This window comes from Gossypium hirsutum, chromosome D06 (genome assembly GCF_007990345.1).
Source record: "Gossypium hirsutum isolate 1008001.06 chromosome D06, Gossypium_hirsutum_v2.1, whole genome shotgun sequence".
Taxonomy (NCBI): Eukaryota; Viridiplantae; Streptophyta; class Magnoliopsida; order Malvales; family Malvaceae; genus Gossypium; species Gossypium hirsutum.
Genome location: NC_053442.1, coordinates 31669253 through 31691472, shown reverse-complemented (window position 1 = coordinate 31691472; position 22220 = coordinate 31669253). Strand labels below are relative to the sequence as shown.

Here is a 22220-nt window from a genome sequence, read left to right as displayed (position 1 = left end):
AGAACTCGATTTAGCAATCAAGAAAAGAACCAATCTGCCGAATCTGAGAAAACAAACACAACAGCAAATTAATCTTAAAAAAATTCAGTAAAATCAATGGGATAAAATTAGGGTTTTGGTCGGCAAGAAGAAAAGAAATAGAATCAAGAACCAAACGAAATTGAGAAGAAAGAAAAGATGCGAATCTGCCAAGGAATTGATTCGGCCAAGAATGCCTAATTTCCAGCAATCAATTGATCCCCAAATTGAAAGAGATCCAATCGGCCAAACCCTAGGAATTGGGGATTTTTTGGATTCGAATGTGTGCTGCCAATAGGAGAACAGCTTAAACGATGAGATCTTGAATTTAATCACAGCTAGAAACACAAGCAAGAACAGCAAAAAGATTAGATAATGAATCGGCACAAGTAGGAATAAAGAAATAAATCGAAACAGGAAGAAATAAAGAAAAGTCCTAAGAATCGTTGAATTCCCGAAAGAATTCACAAATCCCTTCAAACGGCTCTAATCTCCCCTCCAATGAATATCAATGGAAAGAAGAAGGTTGAAGATGGCTCCCACAATCCAAAGATTGTTAAAACAGCTTCTAAAGAAAGCTCAAGATAGAATTCTTGGAGAAAAACCCCAAAGAAAATTTTGCACTCAAACAAACCTGAAATTTGATAAAAATAATAATAATGAGATGTTTTTTTACAAAGGGTGGCCGACCAATGCTTATATAGGCCTCCAACAAATCCTAATCTAATTAGAAAACTTAAAATTTAAACCTAATTAAGAGAAATAATAGGGAAATTTCGGCTGGCCACTTAAATGAGCTGTTTTGGGCCGAAATTTAACATGTATCTTTCCTAGAGCCTAAAATTTAAATTAACAATTCAAATGTTTACAAATTGGGCCCTTTGACATTTTGGCTTGATTTTCAACTAAGTATATATGAAAGTCTTGATTGGGCTGGAATTTGCTTATTGGGCCTCGCCTTCAAGAATTTGGGCTTGTGATCCATCTCCTATCGAAATTGGGTCGTTGATGCTCGTAACGGAGATCCAATGCGCTTTGGCTGCAAGATTCGGTTTCTTGGACCAAGATTTCCAAGATTTGAAATCTTGATTTTCTTGATTCTTGAAATCGCTCCAAACAGCAAAATTGGGCCAAGATTTGGTTTCTTGATTTTCTTGAAAACAAGAAAGTAAATCTTGATTTTCTTGATTTGAGCCCATCACCTTCTTGAGCTTGGGTTGGGCCTTTGTGACTCGTATCACTTTCCCTCAAGTGTTCTCCATTGGTCGAATACTGATAGATTAATCCCGATTCTGGGTTCTTTGCACGCTACATCTCTGATCTGCAATCTGTTTTATCATTGTTGGTAAGTGGTTATGGTATGATAAGGAGTCATCTGTTACTTTTTGAGAAACAGTATTGAGTGGTAAGTGGGGTGCAATTGAGATGGTTTGTCAAGTATGAGTCTAATATAAAGATGGTGACTTTTGTGTAGGTGGTGGTCGAGGTTGATTGGCATATTCCCTGGGAACCAAGGGTGCGATGATCATTGATTTTTGATATAAGAGTGTTCGGAACGAAGGGAATCTGCAAATCGCCCCAGGTGTGTAAACACCCCACTGTAACTGTAGAACGGCAAAAGCCGAAAAGCTGGAAATACGGTGTTTGAGACCACACAAACCCACAATCGCTCGTGCGGTAAGCCAAACCCATGAATCATGGGCAATAGACTGTGGAGGCCTTCATGAGCATTTTCATGGGCTTAGGCCGTAATGGGCCACGTTAGGCCGAAATGGGCCATGTGGGCTAAATGGGCTCGTGGGCCCTACACGGATGAAATCCATAATTTGTGGCAAATACTGGACTGGGCTATGTAGATCTCATAGCCGTGGCAAAATCTGGGCTAAACAGGCCGCACGAGCGTGTGGGCCCACTTGGGCCAAGTAATGGGTCTTGGGCCCATTTACACTGTTATGACCATTGAGGTTACTTGAGTCGCTCGAGGTGGCTACGGACCTTTCGAGAGGTCGATATCTACATCGAGACCCCAAAATAGGGTAAAATGATCGAAATACCCTTATAGGGTAAAATGACCGAAATATCCCCATAGGATAAAATAACCAAAAAACCCCCATAGAGTAAAATGACCGAAATACCCCCATAGAGTAAAATCACTATTATGCCCCTAGGAGATGAAATGACTATATGGCCTTATGTCATGTATGACTGATTTGCTCTACGATATGTATGACTATGATTGAGCATGACATTTTGCATACACGTATGATATTATGTCACGATATATTGTATGGGGATGGGTTGTTATATTTGAAGAAAGTGTACCGTACTAATAAGGTTGCACGGGTCGCCCACAACGACTGTGGACCAACTGATGGCTATATGCCGTTTATTTTACTGGCAGCTTTGCTGCTATACTGTTTAGTGCCGCAACCGGTGCTAATCTTGGTATGTCTGGCTGGGTGGGTCGATTTTATCCCTACATGGTGTGTTTGGCGGGATAGAGTGGTGTGTAGAGGCTGGATTGGGTAGGATTTCTAACTGCATATCTGCATTAATTAATGATTTTGTACTGTTACTGCATCGATTAATGATATAACATACTGTTCACTGCATGACTGATATCTGTTACTGTTATGGGCCAAGGCCCCATTGATACTATTACTGAAATTGGGCAAAGGCCCTACTAATTACTGGCATTGTGATAGGCTCAAGCCCCATCATTTACTGTTACGGGAAAGGGCTTAGGCCCACACTGAACTGGACTGTTACTCTAACGGGATCAGGCCCAAACTGCATTTATCTACTGTTTAATTGAATGTTGGCTTGTTAGGGGATTACACACTGAGTTTTTGTAAACTCACCCCTCTGTTTAACTGTACAAGTAATCTCCAGTTGTAGGCGGGTCGGTGCTACGAGGGACTCGATGATGGCCACACAATCGTATCAGCTTTCATTTTTAGCCTTTAATTTATAAGTAACTGAATTTGGGTATTTTTATGTAAAAAGGCCTCTTTAAAGTTATATACTATAAATTGGGGTTTTTATTTATTTAGTTTGATATAAATTGCTAGTTGTAGAAGACGACGGGTTTTCAAAGACACCGCGTTTTCGCAACATTTCCAAAAAAAACTTTTGCAATAAATAAGATTTTGGAAAATTTATAACGTTTTACAAGTGATTAGCTTTTAATGATGCACACTTGGAAATGAACAACTCGTTTTGGAATCACTGTTTAATAACAAAATTATTAATTGATTTTAAAGATTTCAACGACAACAAGTTTTACGCTAAACACCTCAATGTGACACTGCCAGATTCAGCCATAATTCCTAGGTCGGGTTTGGGGTGTTAAATTTAGTGGTATCAGAGTCAAGTTGCAAAACATGGTTGTGGAATGGGTTTTTAAAATAATTGGAATTTCTATAATACTGTTATTGAAGTTTTTTGGAAGGTTTACAAGTGTGGCACACTGAGTCTCCAACACTGAATCCGTAAGTTTTCTTTATACTGTAGACTGCTTGAACTGAAATACATTAAGAGACTACTATAGATAGTAGGACTGTACTGAAACTCATTAGTTAGAGGAAACTGAGACTGTAGATAACTGGAAATTGTAGGGAGACCTTGATTTGCGAAAACAAAACTCTGATTACTACTTTTAATAAGACATCTATTAAAAATTACTGGAATTACAAACTGATACATAAAACTTCTTAAACTGCTAATACGTTATTTGATATGAGCACAAGAGGTACACATGAACGAGGTACAAGAGGCCATGGTAGAAGTTGTAGAGGTGTCCGAGTTAGGTTCTCGTTGTATGGCAATATAGGTAATTTGGAACTAGAGTGCGCAACAGAAGTGTAGTGGTGGAGTGTGTGTTATGCGACTAATCTGATAATTGGAAATTTTGAGGACGAAATTTCTTTTAAGGAGGGGTGAATTGTAACACCCCAAATTTTGGGCCTAGAAGAAATAGGTATTGAACAAGAGAGTAGTTAGGAGACTGAACATAAATATTTAGTTGTGCAAGGAAGTGACATAAAAGAATGTTTGCTTCAGTGGTTAAGTGATTTAGGAGTGTTTGGAAGTGTCTGAGAAGTCAGGGGTTCAAGCCTTGGCTTATGCAAAATTTTTATTTTAAGTGAATAAAATCCTTGGATCTAGATAGTAGGTTCTTAAATTATTGTGGTTAAAATATGATACAAAGGAGGTTTTGGTCTAGTGGTAAGGGGCGTATGGAGTGTACATGGGGTCTAAGGTTCGAGTGGTGGCGCATCAAAAAGGGAGTATTTATTTTGCTGCCTAATTCGTGTGGGTGGTAGAGTTGGGCTGAAATACTACTAAATGGAGTTTGAATTGGTCATAGAGAGAATTGAGGAGGGATATTTGGAGAGATTTGAGGAGAGAATATTGGGATTTGGGGAGGTTGTTGTTATAGAGAGATAATAATAGAAAATTAAGGGATAGAAAGTGGATGGAGGGTGTGTACCCGAATTGGAGGAGGGATTTTTGGGATTTGGGGTTGTTGCCGATTTGGTGAGAGTTAGAATTTGGGTTTCATTCCTTTTCTTTCAACCTTGGCCGAATACAGCTTCTCTCCTCTTTCACCATTTTTCTTTTCGGTTTTCTCTCCTAGTCGATTCTCCCTTCTTTTTTTAAGCTCTACCGAATAGCTCTCGGCTTTAGCAAGGGTTCGTTGATGAATTGGGAGCACACGGTTTTTCTCTTCCTCTCCCTCAAGTGCTCTCTATTGGCCGAGTACTGATAGATTAATCTCGATTCTTGATTCTTTGTATGCTACATCTCGGATTTCCAATCTATTTTATCGTTGTTGGTAAGTGGTTATGGTATGATAAGGAGTCATCTATTACTTTTTGAGAAACAGTATTGAGTGGTAAGTGGGGTGCAATTGAGATTTTTTGTCAAGTATGAGTCTAATATAAAGATAGTGACTTTTGTGTAGGTGGTGGTTGAGGTTGATTGGCACATTGCCTGGGAACCAAAGGTGTCATGATCATTGTTTTTCGGAATAAGAGTGTTCGAAATGAAGGGAATCTGCAAATCGCGTCAGGTGTGTAAACACCCCACTGTAACTGTAGAACGACAAAAGCTGAAAACCCGAAAAAACGACGTTTGAGACCGTACGAGCGTGCGATCGCTCGTGTGGTAAGCCAAACCCACGAATCAAGGGCGATAGGTTGTGGAGGCCTCCATGAACATTTTTATGGGCTTAGGCCGTAATAGGCCACGTTGGGCCGAAATGAGCCGTGTGGGCTAAATGGGCTCGTGGGCCTTACACGGATGAAATCCACGATTTGTGGCAAATACTGGACTGGGCTATATAAATCTCATAGCCGTGGTGAAATCTAGGCTGAACGGGCCGCATAAGCGAGTGGGCCCACTTGGGCTGAGTAATGGGCCTTAGGCCTATTTACATTGTTATGACCATTTAGGTTACCTGAGTCGCTCAAGGTGACTGTGGACCTTTCGAGAGGTCGATATCTATATCGAGACCCCAAAATAGGATAAAATGATCGAAATACCCCTATAGTGTAAAATAGCCGAAATACCCCCATAGGATAAAATGATCGAAATACCCCCATAGGGTAAAATGATCGAAATACCCCCATAGGGTAAAATGACCGAAATACCCCCATAGGGTAAAATCACTGTTATACCCTTAGGAGATGAAATGATTGTATGGCCTTATGTCATATATGACTGGCTTGCTCTACGATATGTCTGACTATGATTGAGCATGACATTTTGCATACACGTATGATATTATGTCACGATATATTGTATGGGGATGTGTTGTTATATTTGGAGGAAGTGTACCATACTAATAAGGTTGCACGGGTTGCCAAAGATGACTGTAGACCTACTAATGGCTATATGTCGTTTATTTTACTGGCGGCTTTGCTATAATACTGTTTAGTGCCGCAACCGGTGCTAATCTTGGTGTGTCTAGCTGGGTGGGTCGATTTGATCCCCACATGGTGTGTTTGGTGGGACGGAGTGGTATGTAGAGGCTGGATTGGGTAGGATTTATAACTGCATATCTGCACTGATTAATGATTTTGTATTGTTACTGCATTGATTAATGGTATTACATACTATTCACTGCATGACTGATATCTGTTACTGTTATAGGCCAAGGCCCCACTGATACTATTACTGAAATTGGGCAAAGGCCCTACTGATTACTGGCATTATGATAGGCTCAAGCCCAATTGTTTACTGTTACGGGAAAAGGTTTAGGCCCACACTGAACTGGACTGTTACTGTAATGGGCTGAGGCCCAAACTGCATTTATCTACTGTTTAATTGAATGTTGGCTTATTAGGGGATTACACACTGAGTTTTCGTAAACTCAGCCCTCTGTTTAACTGTACAGGTAATCCCCAGTGTTAGGCGGGTCTGTGCTACGAGGGACTCGATGATGGCCACACAACCGCATCAGCTTTCGTTTTTAGCCTTTGATTTATAAATAATTGAATTTGGGTATTTTTATGTAAAAAGGCCTCTTTAAAGTTTTAAACTTTAAATTGGGGTTTTTATTTATTTAGTTTGATATAAACTGCTAGTTGTAGAAAAAGACGGGTTTTCAAAAGGTAACTATTTTCAAAGACACCGCGTTTTCGCAACATTTCAATAAAAAAACTTCTGCAATAAATGAGATTTTGGAAAATTTATAACTTTTTAAAAGTGATTAGCTTTTAATGATGCACGCTTGGAAATGAACAACCCGTTTTGGAATCACTGTTTAATAACAAAATGATTAATTGATTTTAAAGATTTCAATGACAACAAGTTTTACGCTAAACACCTCAATGTGACACCGCCAGATTCGGCCATAACTCCTAGGCTAGGTTTGGGGTGTTAGACCAAATCTCTTCACAGGTAAGATTTTTGGGGACGAAAATTCCTAAAGGGGGAGAAATGTAACATCTCGAAATATGGCCTAAACGGAACAATGGTTGAAAAACCATGAATCTGAGATAGAAAAGTTTATTGTGATTAATTTTTATGATTTATCAATTGATTGGATGCATGTGTTAGAATACCGATAAGAAATTTCAGCGATTGCATGTCTGAATTGCATATTTGGGTTTAATTGCAAAAGTGGGTAAATACGAGCTTTAGATGATAAAAGATTTAATAGAAGTGCATAATTGAAATAGAGGTCCTTAAATGGTAATTAGACCATTATATTTTCATGGACAAAAATGGGCATGTATAGATAAAAATAACTAAAGTTTTAATGAAGGGCATTTTAGTCATTTGAGAATAAAAAGAATTAAAAGGGAAAAATATGGCAAAATGTGCTCATCTTCTTCCATAAGGGCTGAAACTTCAAAAGACTCCATAGTTAGGGTTTCTTCTCTTTCTCAAGCTCATAGTAAGTGCATTCAAGCCCCGTTTTAATGTTTTTTTTTACGTTTTTAGAGTCCTAGTAGCTCGATTTAGCTTATTCTACCATTAATTCATGTTAGGGTTCATATTTGAAAAAATACCCATAGGTGAAATGTGTTTATTTTGATGTTTTATGGTAGAATATAAAGCTTGAAATTATGTTAAACAACTTTTTCTAGGCGATTTTAAGTGAAAACGAGTAAAACGACATAATCGGTAAAAATACCTAATGTTCATAAGTAATGTTAGAGTGGGAATTTGATGTTGCCATAGAAGGGAAAGATGATCAGCATATCATAAAACATAAGAATAAGGGATGAAGTTTAATTTCTGAGCTTTGGGGCAAAAGTGTAAATATGCAAAATTTTAAGGGCAAAATCATAAATTTGCCAAAGTTCGAGTCAAGGACTGTTTTGATTAATGTGAGTATTAAATAAGCTAAATTTGCTATTATAGATAAAAAGGAACTAAATTTGGAGTTAGACCGGGGAAAGAAAAAGGTTGAGGACTAAGTTGTTAGATTTGATCGTATTTTGTACCGAGGTAAGCTTATAGTAAATAAATGCAATATTTTAATAATTTTTATTAATTTTGTTTTTTTCAGCAATTGTCTACTTATTTTATGAAATTATTTAATGTTGACTCAAGAATGAGATGAGAGAGAATTAGTGTTAAAATGTCTCGTTGAATCATTAGGAATGTATCGAATACAAATGTCATGACATTAGGGGAATGAGATCCCATGTAAGACCATGTTTGGGACAGCAAAGGTTAAATTAAAGTTAAATTAAAGTTAGCTAAATTAGCTAAAATGGACAATTCTCAAAAGAATGACCTTCCCCATAGTACACACAAGAAACTACTTTAAATGGACTTGGTGGTTGAGCTGTAAAATTATTAATACTATTAGTGGTTAACTGTTTTAACATAGAGAAAATAGACGATACCTGAGCCAAGAACGAAGTGAGAGAGTCAACTTTATGAACTCTGGCTACACGTCTTCCTGAAGTTGTTTGATTTGTTGGCCATTGATAGTTATTACTCGTGATCGTCTCGATGATCTCATAAGCCTCATTATAAGACTTAGACAAAATTGCACCATTCGCGAAAGCATCTTCCATCAATCTTGTATGTGCATTGAGACCATTATAGAATGTCTCCAACTAGATACAATGAGGAATCCCATGATGAGGACACTTACGAAGTAACTCCTTGAATCGCTCCCAAGCCTCAAACAAAGACTCATCATCCAATTGCTGGAAAGTTGTGATCTCGTTCCTCAACTTAGCATTTTTTGCTAGGTGGCAAATACTTAACCAAAAATCTCTCTGCTAATTCTTGCCATGTAGATATGGAACTTGGTGGCAATAAATTGAGCCATAGTCGTGCTCGATCTCGCAACGAGTACGGAAACAACTTCAACCTCAGTGCGTCTTTAGTCACACTGGCTATCTTGAATGAATCACTCACCTCCATAAACAATCGAAGGTGGAGATGTGGATCTTCCGTGGGCATACCACTAAATTGGCCGACCATTTGTAGCATTTGAAACATCACTAGTTTCAATTCAAACCGAGTTGCCTCAATATCTAGCCTTCTAATTCTTGGGTTTAACTCACTAAAAAGTGGCACAGCATATTGTCTAATGCATCGATCCCTATCATCGGTAATGTGGATAGGATTTCGTACATAATCTGCTTCATTACCTTGGTCTTGATTCTGATTTCCAAGGTCCATCTCGACTTGTCTTTGAGTTGTTCATTCACATCTTTTTTGTCTGAAAGTTCTCTCAATTTCAGGGTCTATAGGAAGGAAATCGATAATTCGATCTATGCTCATAAACACCTGAGAAGAAAATCATAAAAATTAAAAAGAATAAGTTAATAATGTTAGAAATAAATCAAATTGACAATAAATAATTTCACGAAAAAAATGACTATGGCAATAGTTGACAATCCCCGGCAACGGTGTCGAAAACTTGTAATGCTCGAGTTTGTGCAAGTGTACACAGTCGTTATCAAGTAATAAGTAAGTATCGAGTTATCGTTTCCACGGGGATTGTATTTGTGTTAAGTCACTTAATTTTTAAAATTATATTAACAATTTGAAAAATAAAAACAAAATATAGTTGAGAAGTGGTATAAACTAGATACAATGATCTCTAATGTAAATTATCGTAATATGCAAACTATATAAATGAAATAGATTTTAGCAAAATTTAACACAATTTGTAACAATTATAACATAAATAAACTAGGACAGTTACTTTAATTAAACTTAATTTATTATCGTCATGCTTAATAATATTCGGAAAAACATTCCATAGCAACTCGATCTTTCATGAGTTTGGAAACCAAATTAGGTCCTTTCGGAATCCTTTACTTAGTAAATACGCATTTTACTGATTCTTATTTACTAAGGGTATCTTAGCATTCATGTGAGGTAGCAGGGACGTGTTAGGTTTGAAACAATTTAATCACACAAATCTACAAACTATGCAGATAACAGAGCCTGGTTAGGGTTGTTATGCAACCTACAATTTAATCGGGTTAGGATCTAAATTAAGCATGCACATTTCAATTATGCGTCCATTGGCCGTCGTCTAGTTAGGATTGTTTAGCTAATTTAGGTGCATTTCAATCACGTATGAACGAAATACAGACTTGATTTTAATTGAAAACATGATCGATTGAGGCACAAACATTATAAACATGAATCACATAAATATTATTTAATCAAAATAATCATCCTAGCTTAAATAAAAATTAAGCTATCATTGTTGTAAACAATAACATAGAACTCATAGCAAACATATTTAAATTAAATTAAAGGAAAGAAAGATTAAACCCAATTCACAGTGGCTGTCACCCAAGACTCTGACTGACGAGGCTCCTTCGCTTCTTTGCGTTGCTCCTTTGCTGATGGTTCTCCAAGGTGGCTGACCAAGGGCTTTTTAAGAGGCTAATTTGCTAAAATCCTTATGCAAGGATGATGATAGGCGTGATATCTAAGAGAGTTGGGAGAGAGGATGAGAGATGAGAGGGATGATGGATGAGGGATGAGGGATGCCTAAAAAAGTGAGAAATGAGCTCTTATTTATAGGTGAGGCAAGGGAGGTAATTTGCTAAAATTAGGACTGTGCATCCTTTGAAACCTCCTCCAAGAGTGGCCGGCCATAAATTGAGGAAACGTGGCTGATTTTCCTTGATTTTTGGTCAATTTGAATGCCACAACAACTCAGGACTAAGACTCGGTCTCCAGCAAATCTTCAGGTAAACCTCTGATTTCTTTAACTTTTCAAGGGCCTTATGTAATTAAACCAAAAATTGGTCTATAATCAGCTATGTGTAGCTGAAAATTGGGTTGACTTGTTCCCCACTTTGGATGGTTTTGCAATTAGAAGAAAACTCTCAGACTTGTCAAAAATAGCAGGTAGTTTAGAGGACCAAATGAATTAATTTAACCACTTTAATTAATCAATATAATTAATTAATTAAACCCAATTTTATTAATGAAATATTTAAAATGAATTATTAAAATATAACATTATATTTTATTATTTAATTTAATCATGCGTGGCCCACTTCACAGCTTAAAAATATAATATGCTTAAAATAATATAAAATAAGTCATTTTATATATGAAAACTATATAATAAAACATAAAATCACATTTTAATAATTTTATGTCCTAATTTCATATTTTCACATATTTCATTAATTTATTAAACAATTACTTGGTTTTAACAACAATTTTAAGTAAAAAGGTGATAAATTATATAGGAAAAATCCTATATATTTTTCCGTTTACACATACATGTATTGATTCATTCGTTACCTTATTAATTGTCTCGACCAACGTCGGGTATAGTTGGCATGACATAAGATTAGTGTATAGGATTATATTTTGATCTATACCGATGAGGCGTAGAGCGCATATTATACTTCAAACTTCCGATGAGGTGCGGAGTACACTTTACTTCAGTTATACTAATGGGGCATAGAGTGTAATTTATACTTTGGACATTTTGATGAGGCACTGGGTGCTAGATATATAGGTGTGATGGTTGGATGATCTATGTATCCATCTTGAGTCATTGTCCGGTTAATAAGGATCATAAAACATAAACTTCCAAATGATGGTTGATATGAAATATTAATTGAAAATGGTATACCATATATGTTTATTGAATGTGAAAATCGATAAAAAGTGAAACATCATGTGAACTAATTACAAACGAGCTCTGAGGGCCGATATGAATGTAAAACGAATAAGAGGATTCAAGATAGTAATAAGAAAAATAAATGAAATTGTGATATGTTGTGACATATATGAGAATGTGGTATGATGATAGAAAGTATAAGATGGTATATATGTGATATGCTAAATGTAGTTTGACATGAATTTGGTACATGAGACATGAATGATAATTTGAATTGTAGAGAAACTAATAATATTTTGATTGCATTCTTGTCATGTTATGTTTATCATATTATTTACTTGAATCATGGAAGTACCACTAAGCTTTATTGCTCAATATACGGGTTTTTTTCAATGCACAGGTATTAGTAGATCTCAAGGTCCCGAGGAGTGAAGTATTATCCAGATCGTAGCTCTTAATTCAGTAAGTTTGTATAGTCTCATTTCATTATCAATAAGTGGCATGTACCTAAGGTTGATTCAATTTTATGTTGTGAATTGTCATTTTGGTACCTTGGATGAAAAAAAAATTATTTGATTATAAGCATATGAATTGAAAATGTATATATGTATGAAGCATAGGACTTATATGGACTTAGATAAATTTAATGATCTTATGTATCAAGTTGTTGTGATGTAATGCTCAAATATGTTGTAATTTCAGTAGGTAACATCGCGAAGACATACCTTCAACGTCACGATGTGAACTTGCCAGTAAGAGGTGTCACGACTACAGTCCTCTGATGTCGTGTAACACCCCTTACCCGTGTTCCCCGCCAGAACAGAGTATGAGGTATTACTAGAACACAAACACTTGTTATCGTTCCAACTGAGATTTTTTTTAACACAAATTTTGACATAATCCCCTTTATAAATATGTAACCTCACTTGCAAATTTTCAGATCGTAACCTAGCCAGTTCCAATGTTTCAACCAACATTTATATTCTCAAATATATTTAAATCATACTTAACATTTTAAGTATCATGATTAACATTGTATAAAATAATTTATCAAATAACATATACTAACATTTAGGCTAAATACTTTGTAACATATAACATCAAAATCAAGTCTTCTATACATGCCATAATTTAGAAATATTGATTACAAAATACCAAAAGTTGTGGATAGTGTAGATGAGTTCCCGGCTATTTTCGAATTCCAAGCTGAACTGGTAACACTATAAAACAAGGGAAAAGAAATAGGAGTAAATATATAGCTTAGTAATTAAGTATGTGATTAATAAACAAGTTTCTAGCATGTTTCCATAGATAATATAATCTTAATCACACATAAATTCACTATTTATTCAAGTTCCAGCAAGCTGTTTATTCGCGTCACAGTCACTAAATCATTTTTATCTAGAGCTACGAAACTCCAAAATAAGATCCGTAAATTTTTCCTAAAACTATACTCATATATATTCTTACCATAAAATTTTAAGAATTTTTGGTTTAGCCAATTAGTACAGTTTATTCTTTAAAATTTCCCCTATTTCACTGCTTGATAGCTCTGACCCCTCTTCACTAAAAATTAATTATCTCTTTATAAAGAATTCAAATGATGTTCCAATTTGTTTATCTTACAAATAGACTCATTTAGAAATTTAACCATGTAAATTACAAACCATAATTATTTTTTTACAATTTTTAATGATTTTCCAAACTCAGGACAGGGGATTTCCAAATCATTCTGACCCTGTCTCACTAAAATTCAAATATCTCAAATATTTAACTCTTTTACCTATTCTGTTTCCTTTATGTGAAAATAGGCTCATTCAGCTTTAATTTCATATCTTATAAAATCTCTAATTCAATTTCCACCATTTTTGGTAAGTTTTCAAAGTTACACAACTGTTGTTGTTTAAAACTGTTTTATTTCTAAAATTACTCTTTAATAGTTTTAATACTTCATATCATCTTACTCAAGGGTCGATTCGAACCCAATATTCATCAGTAATCTTATCCATTTCACATGTACTTTCACTTGTCCAATTTCCCCTATGAACACTTCGGAATATTAACCGTTACTCGGTGGAATCAGCACTTAGCAACCACCTTATATTCAGTGATACGGGGAATGATCACATAACAACCCCTTTCACAATCAAGGATACGGTGGAATCAGCACTTAGCAACCACCTTTAGAATCAATAATTCGGGGAATCAACACTTAGCAACCCCTCGGAGAATCTGCACTTAGAAACCCCTTTTTGATCAGAGTTTCGGGGAATCTGCACTTAGCAACCCCTTACATTCAATGAATCCCAATCTAATCCGAGTGTTCAATCAGGAACCTTATTTTACAACATTTTACCAACTTTTTCAAATTTAACCACATTTTTGTAATCTACATCAAATATTTATTCTATATTCAATCATATCTCAACAATATATTAAATAAAATTAAAACAATGCATTATTCACATACAAACTTACCTCGGTGCAAAATATAGTAATTTTGCAATTTAGTCTACGATCTTTTCCTTTCCCCGATTGAGATTGATTCCACGTTATTCTTGATCTATAATATCAAATTTAACTTGTTTAATATTCACATTTATCAAAACAGTCATCGACTCAATTTTGGCAAAATTATGCTTTTACCCCTAAACTTTTGCATATTTCCACTTTTGTCCCAAAGCTCGGAAATTAAACTTCATCTCTTATTCTTATGTTTTATGACATGCTGAACATTTTTCCCTTCTATGGTAATATCAAATTCCCACTCTAACACTTACTTATGAACATTAGGTATTTTTACCGATTATGACGTTTTACTCGTTTTCACTTAAAATCGCTTAGCAAAAGTTATTTAACATAATTTCAAGCTTCATAGTCTACCATAAAAGATCAAAATAAATACATTTCACCTATGGGTATTTTTCCAAATATGAACCCTAGGTTAAATTACTGCTAGAATAAGCTAAATCAAATTACCATGACTCTAAAAACGTAAAGGACATTAAAAACGGGGCTTGAGATCACTTACTATGGAGCTTGGAAGCTTGAAAACCCTAACTATGGCTTCCCCCTTGTAAAATTCGGCCCTATCTTGAAGATGGATAAAAATTGGCTTTTAATTTTGTTTTTAATTCATTTTAATAACTAAATGACTAAAATACCCTTCACTTAAAAATATCCTAGTTCACTTATCTCATGTCCATTTTTGTCCACAATTTAACCAATGGTATAATTTCCATTTAAAGACCTCCAATTTAAAATTTCATAATAATTGGACACCTCTAGCATGTAGAACTCAACTTTTGTTCTTTTTACAATTTAATCCTTCTGACTAAATTGAGTGCCCATTTCTTCAAAATTTTCGAATGAAAATTTCACAAAATCTTTCCATAAAATCGTAGGCCATAAAAATATAATGATAATAATTTTTTTTCTCGTCAGATTTGTGGTCCTGAAACCATTGTTCCGACTAGGCCCTAAATCGGGATGTTACATGTCGCAAGGTGAGTTCCTTAGAGTGTAACGTTGCGACATCCCCTGCTCCATTTTTTCGACAATACCCCCTGTTCTCCAAAGTCGCAATATCCTCTATTGAAGTCACGATGTTGAGCTTCTACCTTCAATGTCGTAACATGATTCCCTTAACGTCGCGTCGTCAACTCGGTAAATTTGAAAATTTTACATTTTAGTCCTCCGTTAACATCGATTCTTCGTAAAAGCTTTGGTAGGCTCATTTAATTCACGGAATTGATTAAATAACATATTATAATTAAGTGTTGAATTTAATAGCTTGCCTAAATTGTTTAATTGATATGCGAGAGCTGCTCCGCAAGTTGCGTTGATAGCTGTATCCCAACGAACCACAATATAAGAGTTACGAAAATATTAAGCAATTGAATTTAAGGGATTGAAAGGTGTTGACCTTTCCTTAGCTGAGAACTGGTTAGAGCCAACCAAGTGAGTTCCATAGCAGTTAGAATGTTCATCGCCTGAGTGTGTTACTTGTTGGTATCACTTCTAAAAGATTAGACATATAATGCTGGCTAACCTTCACTTGACATGTGCTAGCTGATTAGATTGATTGGATGTTCTTTTATTAGGAGTTCAAAAAGAAATATGTCAGCGAACTATATCTAGAAGATTGAAAACAAGAATTTATGATGTTGAAACAAGGTGATAATGCTAGTAGTCGACTATGAATGAGAGTTCTTGCTACTTAGCAAGTATGATCTCGAACTGGCACCAATTGAAGAAGAAAGCTTCAGGCAGTTCTTTTGGGGAATAAGAGATGAGCTTTGAGTTTAACTAGTTTCGCATAAACTTAAAAGTATTCACTGATCTAGCTAAATGAGCAAAGATGGTTAACTTTATACATTATGTAATTTTTTTTCAGTTTTAATTTTCTTTATGACATTGAGGGTTAATATTAAAAGAATAAGAAAATATGAAAATTATTATCTTGGATTTATGGGTGCTTCAATTTTTTTATATATTTTCAATCAAATTTAGCTATTCAATTTTGTTGTTTTTAGCTTTTTAGGTGAAAGTGTTACAAAGAAAATCAAGTTTGCAAAAAGAAAAAACAAGAAAAAAAAAACTAAATTACGCCATGTGTAAATGTTGAGGGTTTGAATTTTTAGAATCAAGACTAAATTGATACATGTACAAATGTTGAAGGTTAAAGTTGTTACTATGTCAATTTTAAAAGTTGTCACCATTAGCAAGCTGATGATCAAAAAAGACAAAATTGAATAATTAGGTGATTGTTTTATAACTTTTCTTAATTGGATGGTAAAAATAATAATAATTAAGTGACTATGAATATAATTTTCCTTTATTTAAATTTACTTTATTTTCAAATTTTAACAAATTGACATGATTTTTAAGATTAAAACTAATTTTTAAATAAAATACACCCATGAGATGCACAAATAAGAAAACAGTTCCTATACATTTGCATTAAATATTTTTTTAAATATTGTTGTGTCATCAAATTTATAATTAATTATTGCATTGATAACACGATCTTTTTTCCGATCTTGATAGCACGAATTTAAAATTAGTTAAATTAAAGATCTTTTTTTATTTTCATGTCTATTTTACGATTTATTCATGAAATTTGTGACCACTCATTTCAATAATATTATCTTCAAAATTTGGACTTGGATTCTTTCTTTTAAGTATAATGTACCAAAAATCAATATTTTCAGAATCGGACTGGTGATCGGATTGGTCAGGGCCACCGGTTCGTTAATCCAACATGTCTTTTCAGTTTGATTAAATAAATAATTTTAAAAATTTTAAAAATAAAAATTTAAAAATCTGGTTTAAGCTCGATCAATTTTTTTTTTGATTTAACCGATCTGTACTGATTTCCTAATCATGGGTGAATCTCGGGGGCTGACAGTGGCCCCGACCTCCCTAAAATGAAAAATTTTACATTTTGACACTTTAAAATTTTAAATTAATAAAAGTAAAATTACAATTTAACTCCCCTAAAAATGATAAAATTTTAATTTAATGTTTTAAAAATTATTAATTTACTATTATAAAAATTACAATTTATTCTTTTTAACTCCTAAAAACAAATTTCTAGAGTCACCTGTTACTAATCAACTAGCTCAATGCCTTTATTCGAGTCAATATGCTAATCAATTCCCGATCCTCCAACTGGTTCAGACAGCAGAGCATCTAACGGCAATATATTTAGCAACGTGGCAAAACAACAGACGACAAACACAACCAATTTCAAGGGCTCCTATCTACAATGTAAGAATTTAAAAACAAATGAAAAATGCAACTTTGCACTTTGAATTTCACATATCCATCACAGCACTAATCATGTTCCTTCTGAAGGTAATCACTTCCCCTTTTCATTTATTATTGTTGTTAAAACTTATCCTTTGTCTTGGGGGCTTACTGATTTTATTTTTTGCTTTGTCTACAAGACTTGGCGGGCATCTGCATTTGGAGTTTATGGTTACTTGAATTTCACCAGAAATGGCTTCTTGTAAGTTCACTTGTTGCCCCTCTTGCAAAACCTTGTCCTTTTTTATGGAGCAAAATTGGCGCTTTTATGCATATTTATTCCTTTTCTGCTGATGGAATAAATAGTTTTTCTTATAACTTGATAATTGAAATTATAAGAACTCAAGTTTGAATCCTTCAATAATAATAATCAAAGCTAATATAGGTGTTCAGAAAATATCTCTGACACTTGCACATTTTCTTGACTCTGTGAGTTTGGGTTTAAGTTATTTGTTTTTTGTCGGCGCGTATCTTCACTAGTTGTCGCCTAATATTGGTTTCTCAGTACTGGTCAAAGAAGCCAGCGCTCTGCTCATCAAAGATTAAGTACTAGGAAATGATCTTTTGACATTATTGTATATTGTCTTTAAGATATTCTTTGATTTTCAGGGGACACTCCAAGAAATTCAAACCCGAAGATATGGAAATACGAATAGAGGGGAAGAACTGCGTGGTCACAGGAGCAAATGCTGGCATTGGTTTTGCTACTGCTGAGGCTCTTGCATCATGGTGTTGATTATTTTCTGACCTTTTTGCTTGTTTGATTTATTAAAAATAAACTTGCATGTACCTGCATTCTGTTTTCCTTTTTGTTCATGTTATCATGATGTTTACCGCAGTGGAGCAACTGTCTATATGGTGTGTCGTAACAAGGAGAAGGGAGAAACCGCTCTTTCTAAAATTCAGTCTTCAACTGGCAATCCAAATGTTCATTTGGAAGTAATTATCATCTATTCCTTGCTAATCTCTTGTTTTCCATGATGGATTCTGAAAAGCTTGTTTCTTTGGAATTTTCATAAATTAAGCCCTTACCTGTTTACAGTTTTATGGTTTATAATTTATCTACAATGTTTCAGTCTTAAATTGCTTATAAAGTATAGCTTGCAGGTTTGTGATCTTTCGTCCATCAGCGAGATCAAGTCATTTGCATCCAGGTTCTCTTCAAAGGATGTTCCGGTTCATGTTCTTGTAAAGTTCTATTTTGCTTATTACTAGTTAAAGTTTCCTCCAAGAAATAGTAGTTGTTCTACAGCTAGAATTGGGTGGCATCATTTAAGTTCTAAATAACTAGTACTTTTCTTCAATATCTGGTTGTATATATTTGTCTACCATTCCGAAACACTTGTCTTTGTTCAGTTGGTAACTTTATATAGACTGGGATCGTCTTCTGTTCCAATATTTAATGAGAAAGGGATAACATTTATTTAAGAGTAGCCTGCCATTCTGCTAAACCATTGCTGTATCATGTAACGCTTATGATTTTCTTCTTTTTAAATTTTATTTCCTTCAGGTCAACAATGCTGGACTGATGGAGCAGAAACGAGTTACGACATCTGAAGGGTGTGCTTTTCACTTTAACGACAAAAATATTCGATACATCATGTGTTCTGTTCCTTCATTAAAACTGAGGAAAAGAATAGAAAAAACTATTTGATGTCTTGTCTTTCTTATTTCCAATGTGCCTCCAGATTTGAGTTGAACTTTGCTGTCAATGTATTGGGCACTTATGCCACAACAGAATTAATGTTGCCTTTGCTGGAGATAGCTTCTCCTGATGCTCGAGTCATAACAGTTTCATCTGGTGGAATGTATACTACTTCCTTGACCAGTGATCTACAGGTAGTTGTTTTACTTGTCTTGGTCCATTCCTAAACCCCTAGCTATAGCGCTAGTTGAATTAATGGATACTTATGAATTCTCCTTTCATTGTAACTGCAGTTTAGTGATGGAAAATTTAGTGGGGCAGAGCAATATGCTAGGAACAAGCGAGTTCAGGTCAGCTAAGTTGATAGCTTTTCTACTGCTAGAAGTTATCAAAAAGTTATTATTCTTTTTTGCTGAAATAACATTTTAGATATTACATTAGATTTGGTAATATATTGCCAATCATTCAACTAAATTGAACTATCACTGTCTAACTTACCGAATTTTAGATTAGGAAAAAAAGGATATTATTGATATTAGGTCATAGGCTTTTATTGCGATTCTCCTGTAATGTCAATGTGATGTATGATCTTCATTTTCTTACTCTAATTGCAAAGTGCAACAACATTTTGAATCATATGGACATATCTAGCTAACTCTTCTGGACGAAACTAATTTGGTTGATTTTCTTTTATTGGCATGAAAAGAAATGCATTTCAGACAATTAATTTCCTAACTGGGTTAGATATGGCTGCAACGTTTATTATTTTTCCATTGTCAAACTCAATATGCCAAGAAAGTATGACATAAAGAATGTAACCCTGCTGCATGCTTGATGGGCCACTGGTTTATTGAACATGTAAAAGGGGAAAAACTTTACTGTATGATTTTCTGACTGTACGCTTCATAGACCTCTTGTTTACCAAACATGACAAAAGGAAAATCTTGCACCCATCTTTACCGTAGAACTTTGTGTATCTTCCACACTGCCCTTATATGGTGCCTGGTGGAACTCATGGATTTTGTGCACCACATATATTTGGGTCCACACGTTTGCATATTTGTTTGTTAAGATGGTAATGTTTTCAATATAGGCTTTGTTATTTCCAGGTATTGATTAGTAATATGTAAGTTACTTAACCAGAGGGGGGGGGGGAGAGGTAGAAAGTTCGGTAGTCATTAGGATTGGTAAACACCGCCTCTCAGGTTATTCTTTTATGGGGCTTAACCCTATAAATAGAGAAATTCAAATCATGACATTCAGGGAGCTTTCTCTACTGCACCTCTGCCAATATGGAATCTGTTCTCTAAAGTTCATAATACACTGTCATGATTGTCTTTCAAAGTTGATCTTGTATAACAAATGATAGACCTCAGGATGCCAAGCTTGTTTTCTGTGTTTCACATCCCAAACTAGGCAGCTAGCCCTTGAAGAAATGTCTAAACCTTGTTGCTATTTTTTCTTAGGTAGCACTAACTGAAAAGTGGGCTGAGATGTACAAGAACAAAGGAATTGGGTTTTACTCAATGCACCCGGGCTGGGCTGAGACACCTGGAGTAGCTAAAAGTTTACCTGATTTTAACAAATGGTGAGTTGTTTCTTCTTCCAAGCAGCAACTCGACTACTCCTACTCATCTTTGTCCAATACATGACACAATGATTCCTTTTTCAGTTTTTATCTTGACCTTTTTACCTTTGCAAATTCATTGCAGGTTATCGGGAAAGCTCAGAACTAGTGAAGAAGGTGCGGACACAGTTATATGGTTGGCTTTACAGCCTAAAGAGAAACTGGTATCTGGTGGTTTCTATTTTGATAGAGCAGAAGCTCCTAAACACTTAAAGTTCGCAGCTACAAGGCAGTCTCATGCAATCATAGACTCCATTTACGACACTCTACGTTCCTTGGTATAGTCTCAAAAAAACATTAGTTCCCAACCCCAAATTGTTCCAGGAATCTGCTTGCTGCATATTGCTTCTGCGTTATGCTGTTTATACGTATCTTTAGCTCATAGGAAGGATAATCAGCTTTATGTTATAATGCTTTTCCATATGTGCATTGGTTTAGAATGGGCACTTTGAAAGGAACTGTATATCAAATTCAGCTATAGCGAAAAAGAAGAATCTTTTTCTACAATCAAGAAATAGGACAGCCAGTTCAGTAGCATTTGGCTAAAGGAATATTCAAATGATGCAAAGTTTCTTTCTCAGGAATCTTCAATAAGCTGTTTGTACTCCTTTTTATATGTTCATAGAAACAGATGTTCTAAAATAAAAATTTTCCCAAGAAAATTTCCTTGAAATGCAAGCAAAGAGCAAAGCTGATGAACTTCCTAAAAAACAAATGTCAAACCTCACAAGATAAAAATCATACAAAAGAATGAGAAATGAATCATTGAAAAATGAAAATGATAAAAGAACCCTTTTTTGTTTTGTTGAATTTTATTTGAAGTTACAACTAGTTACTTTAGTTACAATAAAGGAGTTCTCTTTTAGGAAAACACAAATTAAACAACCTCTATTGAAGACCTAATTAAATAGAAAGGATAAATAAATAAATAAATAAAATGACACAATAAATAGTAAAGATTCCTTTTGAACCTTCAAATTGCTATTTCAACGAAAATTTCTGTTAATTATTTGTTGTTCTTTACCCATAGTTTTATTGAATAGAAAAAGTTATTTTTTTGCCACTATATTTTTGAAAATGAATGTCTAAATATTCTTCAAAAGTAAGTAAATAGATCCGAATTATATAAAATGCTATTAATCTAGTGGTGGACGAAACTATTATTGCAAAAATCGGTGAATACAACCAATAGTCACTAAAAATTTCATCTTTGGATCAAAAGCAAGCACATGGTGGAATACCACAAAGAGAAAGTATACCTACTAAAATAACAATTTGTGTAATGGGCGCATACTTTCTTAAACAACCCATAAAAACCATATTCTGGCTTTTTTCTGGGAAATATCCAACCATAGCTTCCATAAGTTAAAAAATTTTGGTTACCGGAACCAAACTCTTTTTTGTTATGAAGTAAAAATAAATATTTTTATTTAAAATACAAAAAATAACTCAAAAATTCTATATAAAAATATTTTACAAAGAAAATACTATATTAAGGTTATTGATTATTGATTATTTTCTATTTACATGGAACTTTG

General features: G+C 34.6%; 1 protein-coding gene and 1 non-coding gene across 2 annotated transcripts; both read left to right on the top strand.

The window, feature by feature from the left end:
• Nucleotides 1-8616: 8616 nt before the first annotated feature.
• LOC121218736 (small nucleolar RNA R71) lies at nt 8617-8723 on the top strand. Its single transcript, XR_005915213.1, has one exon. It is a non-coding gene; the product is annotated as a small nucleolar RNA R71 (small nucleolar RNA).
• Nucleotides 8724-17256: 8533 nt separating this feature from the next.
• LOC107901970 (dehydrogenase/reductase SDR family member 12) lies at nt 17257-21216 on the top strand. Its single transcript, XM_016828168.2, has 10 exons — nt 17257-17458; nt 17551-17612; nt 18020-18139; nt 18250-18349; nt 18518-18598; nt 18921-18970; nt 19099-19249; nt 19349-19405; nt 20522-20643; nt 20768-21216. Exons 1-10 carry the CDS (start codon nt 17390-17392, stop codon nt 20964-20966), a joined length of 1011 nt encoding a protein of 336 aa, XP_016683657.1. The 5' UTR covers nt 17257-17389; the 3' UTR covers nt 20967-21216.
• The last annotated feature ends 1004 nt before the right edge of the window (nt 21217-22220 follow it).

Coding starts and splice junctions, on each gene's coding strand:
- LOC107901970 (XM_016828168.2), top strand. CDS start 17,390: ATGAAAAATGCAACTTTGCACTTTGAATTTCACATATCCATCACAGCA. Junction 18,350..18,517: donor ATCCAAATGTTCATTTGGAA/GTAATTATCATC, acceptor TATAGCTTGCAG/GTTTGTGATCTTTCGTCCAT. Junction 20,644..20,767: donor TTACCTGATTTTAACAAATG/GTGAGTTGTTTC, acceptor AATTCATTGCAG/GTTATCGGGAAAGCTCAGAA.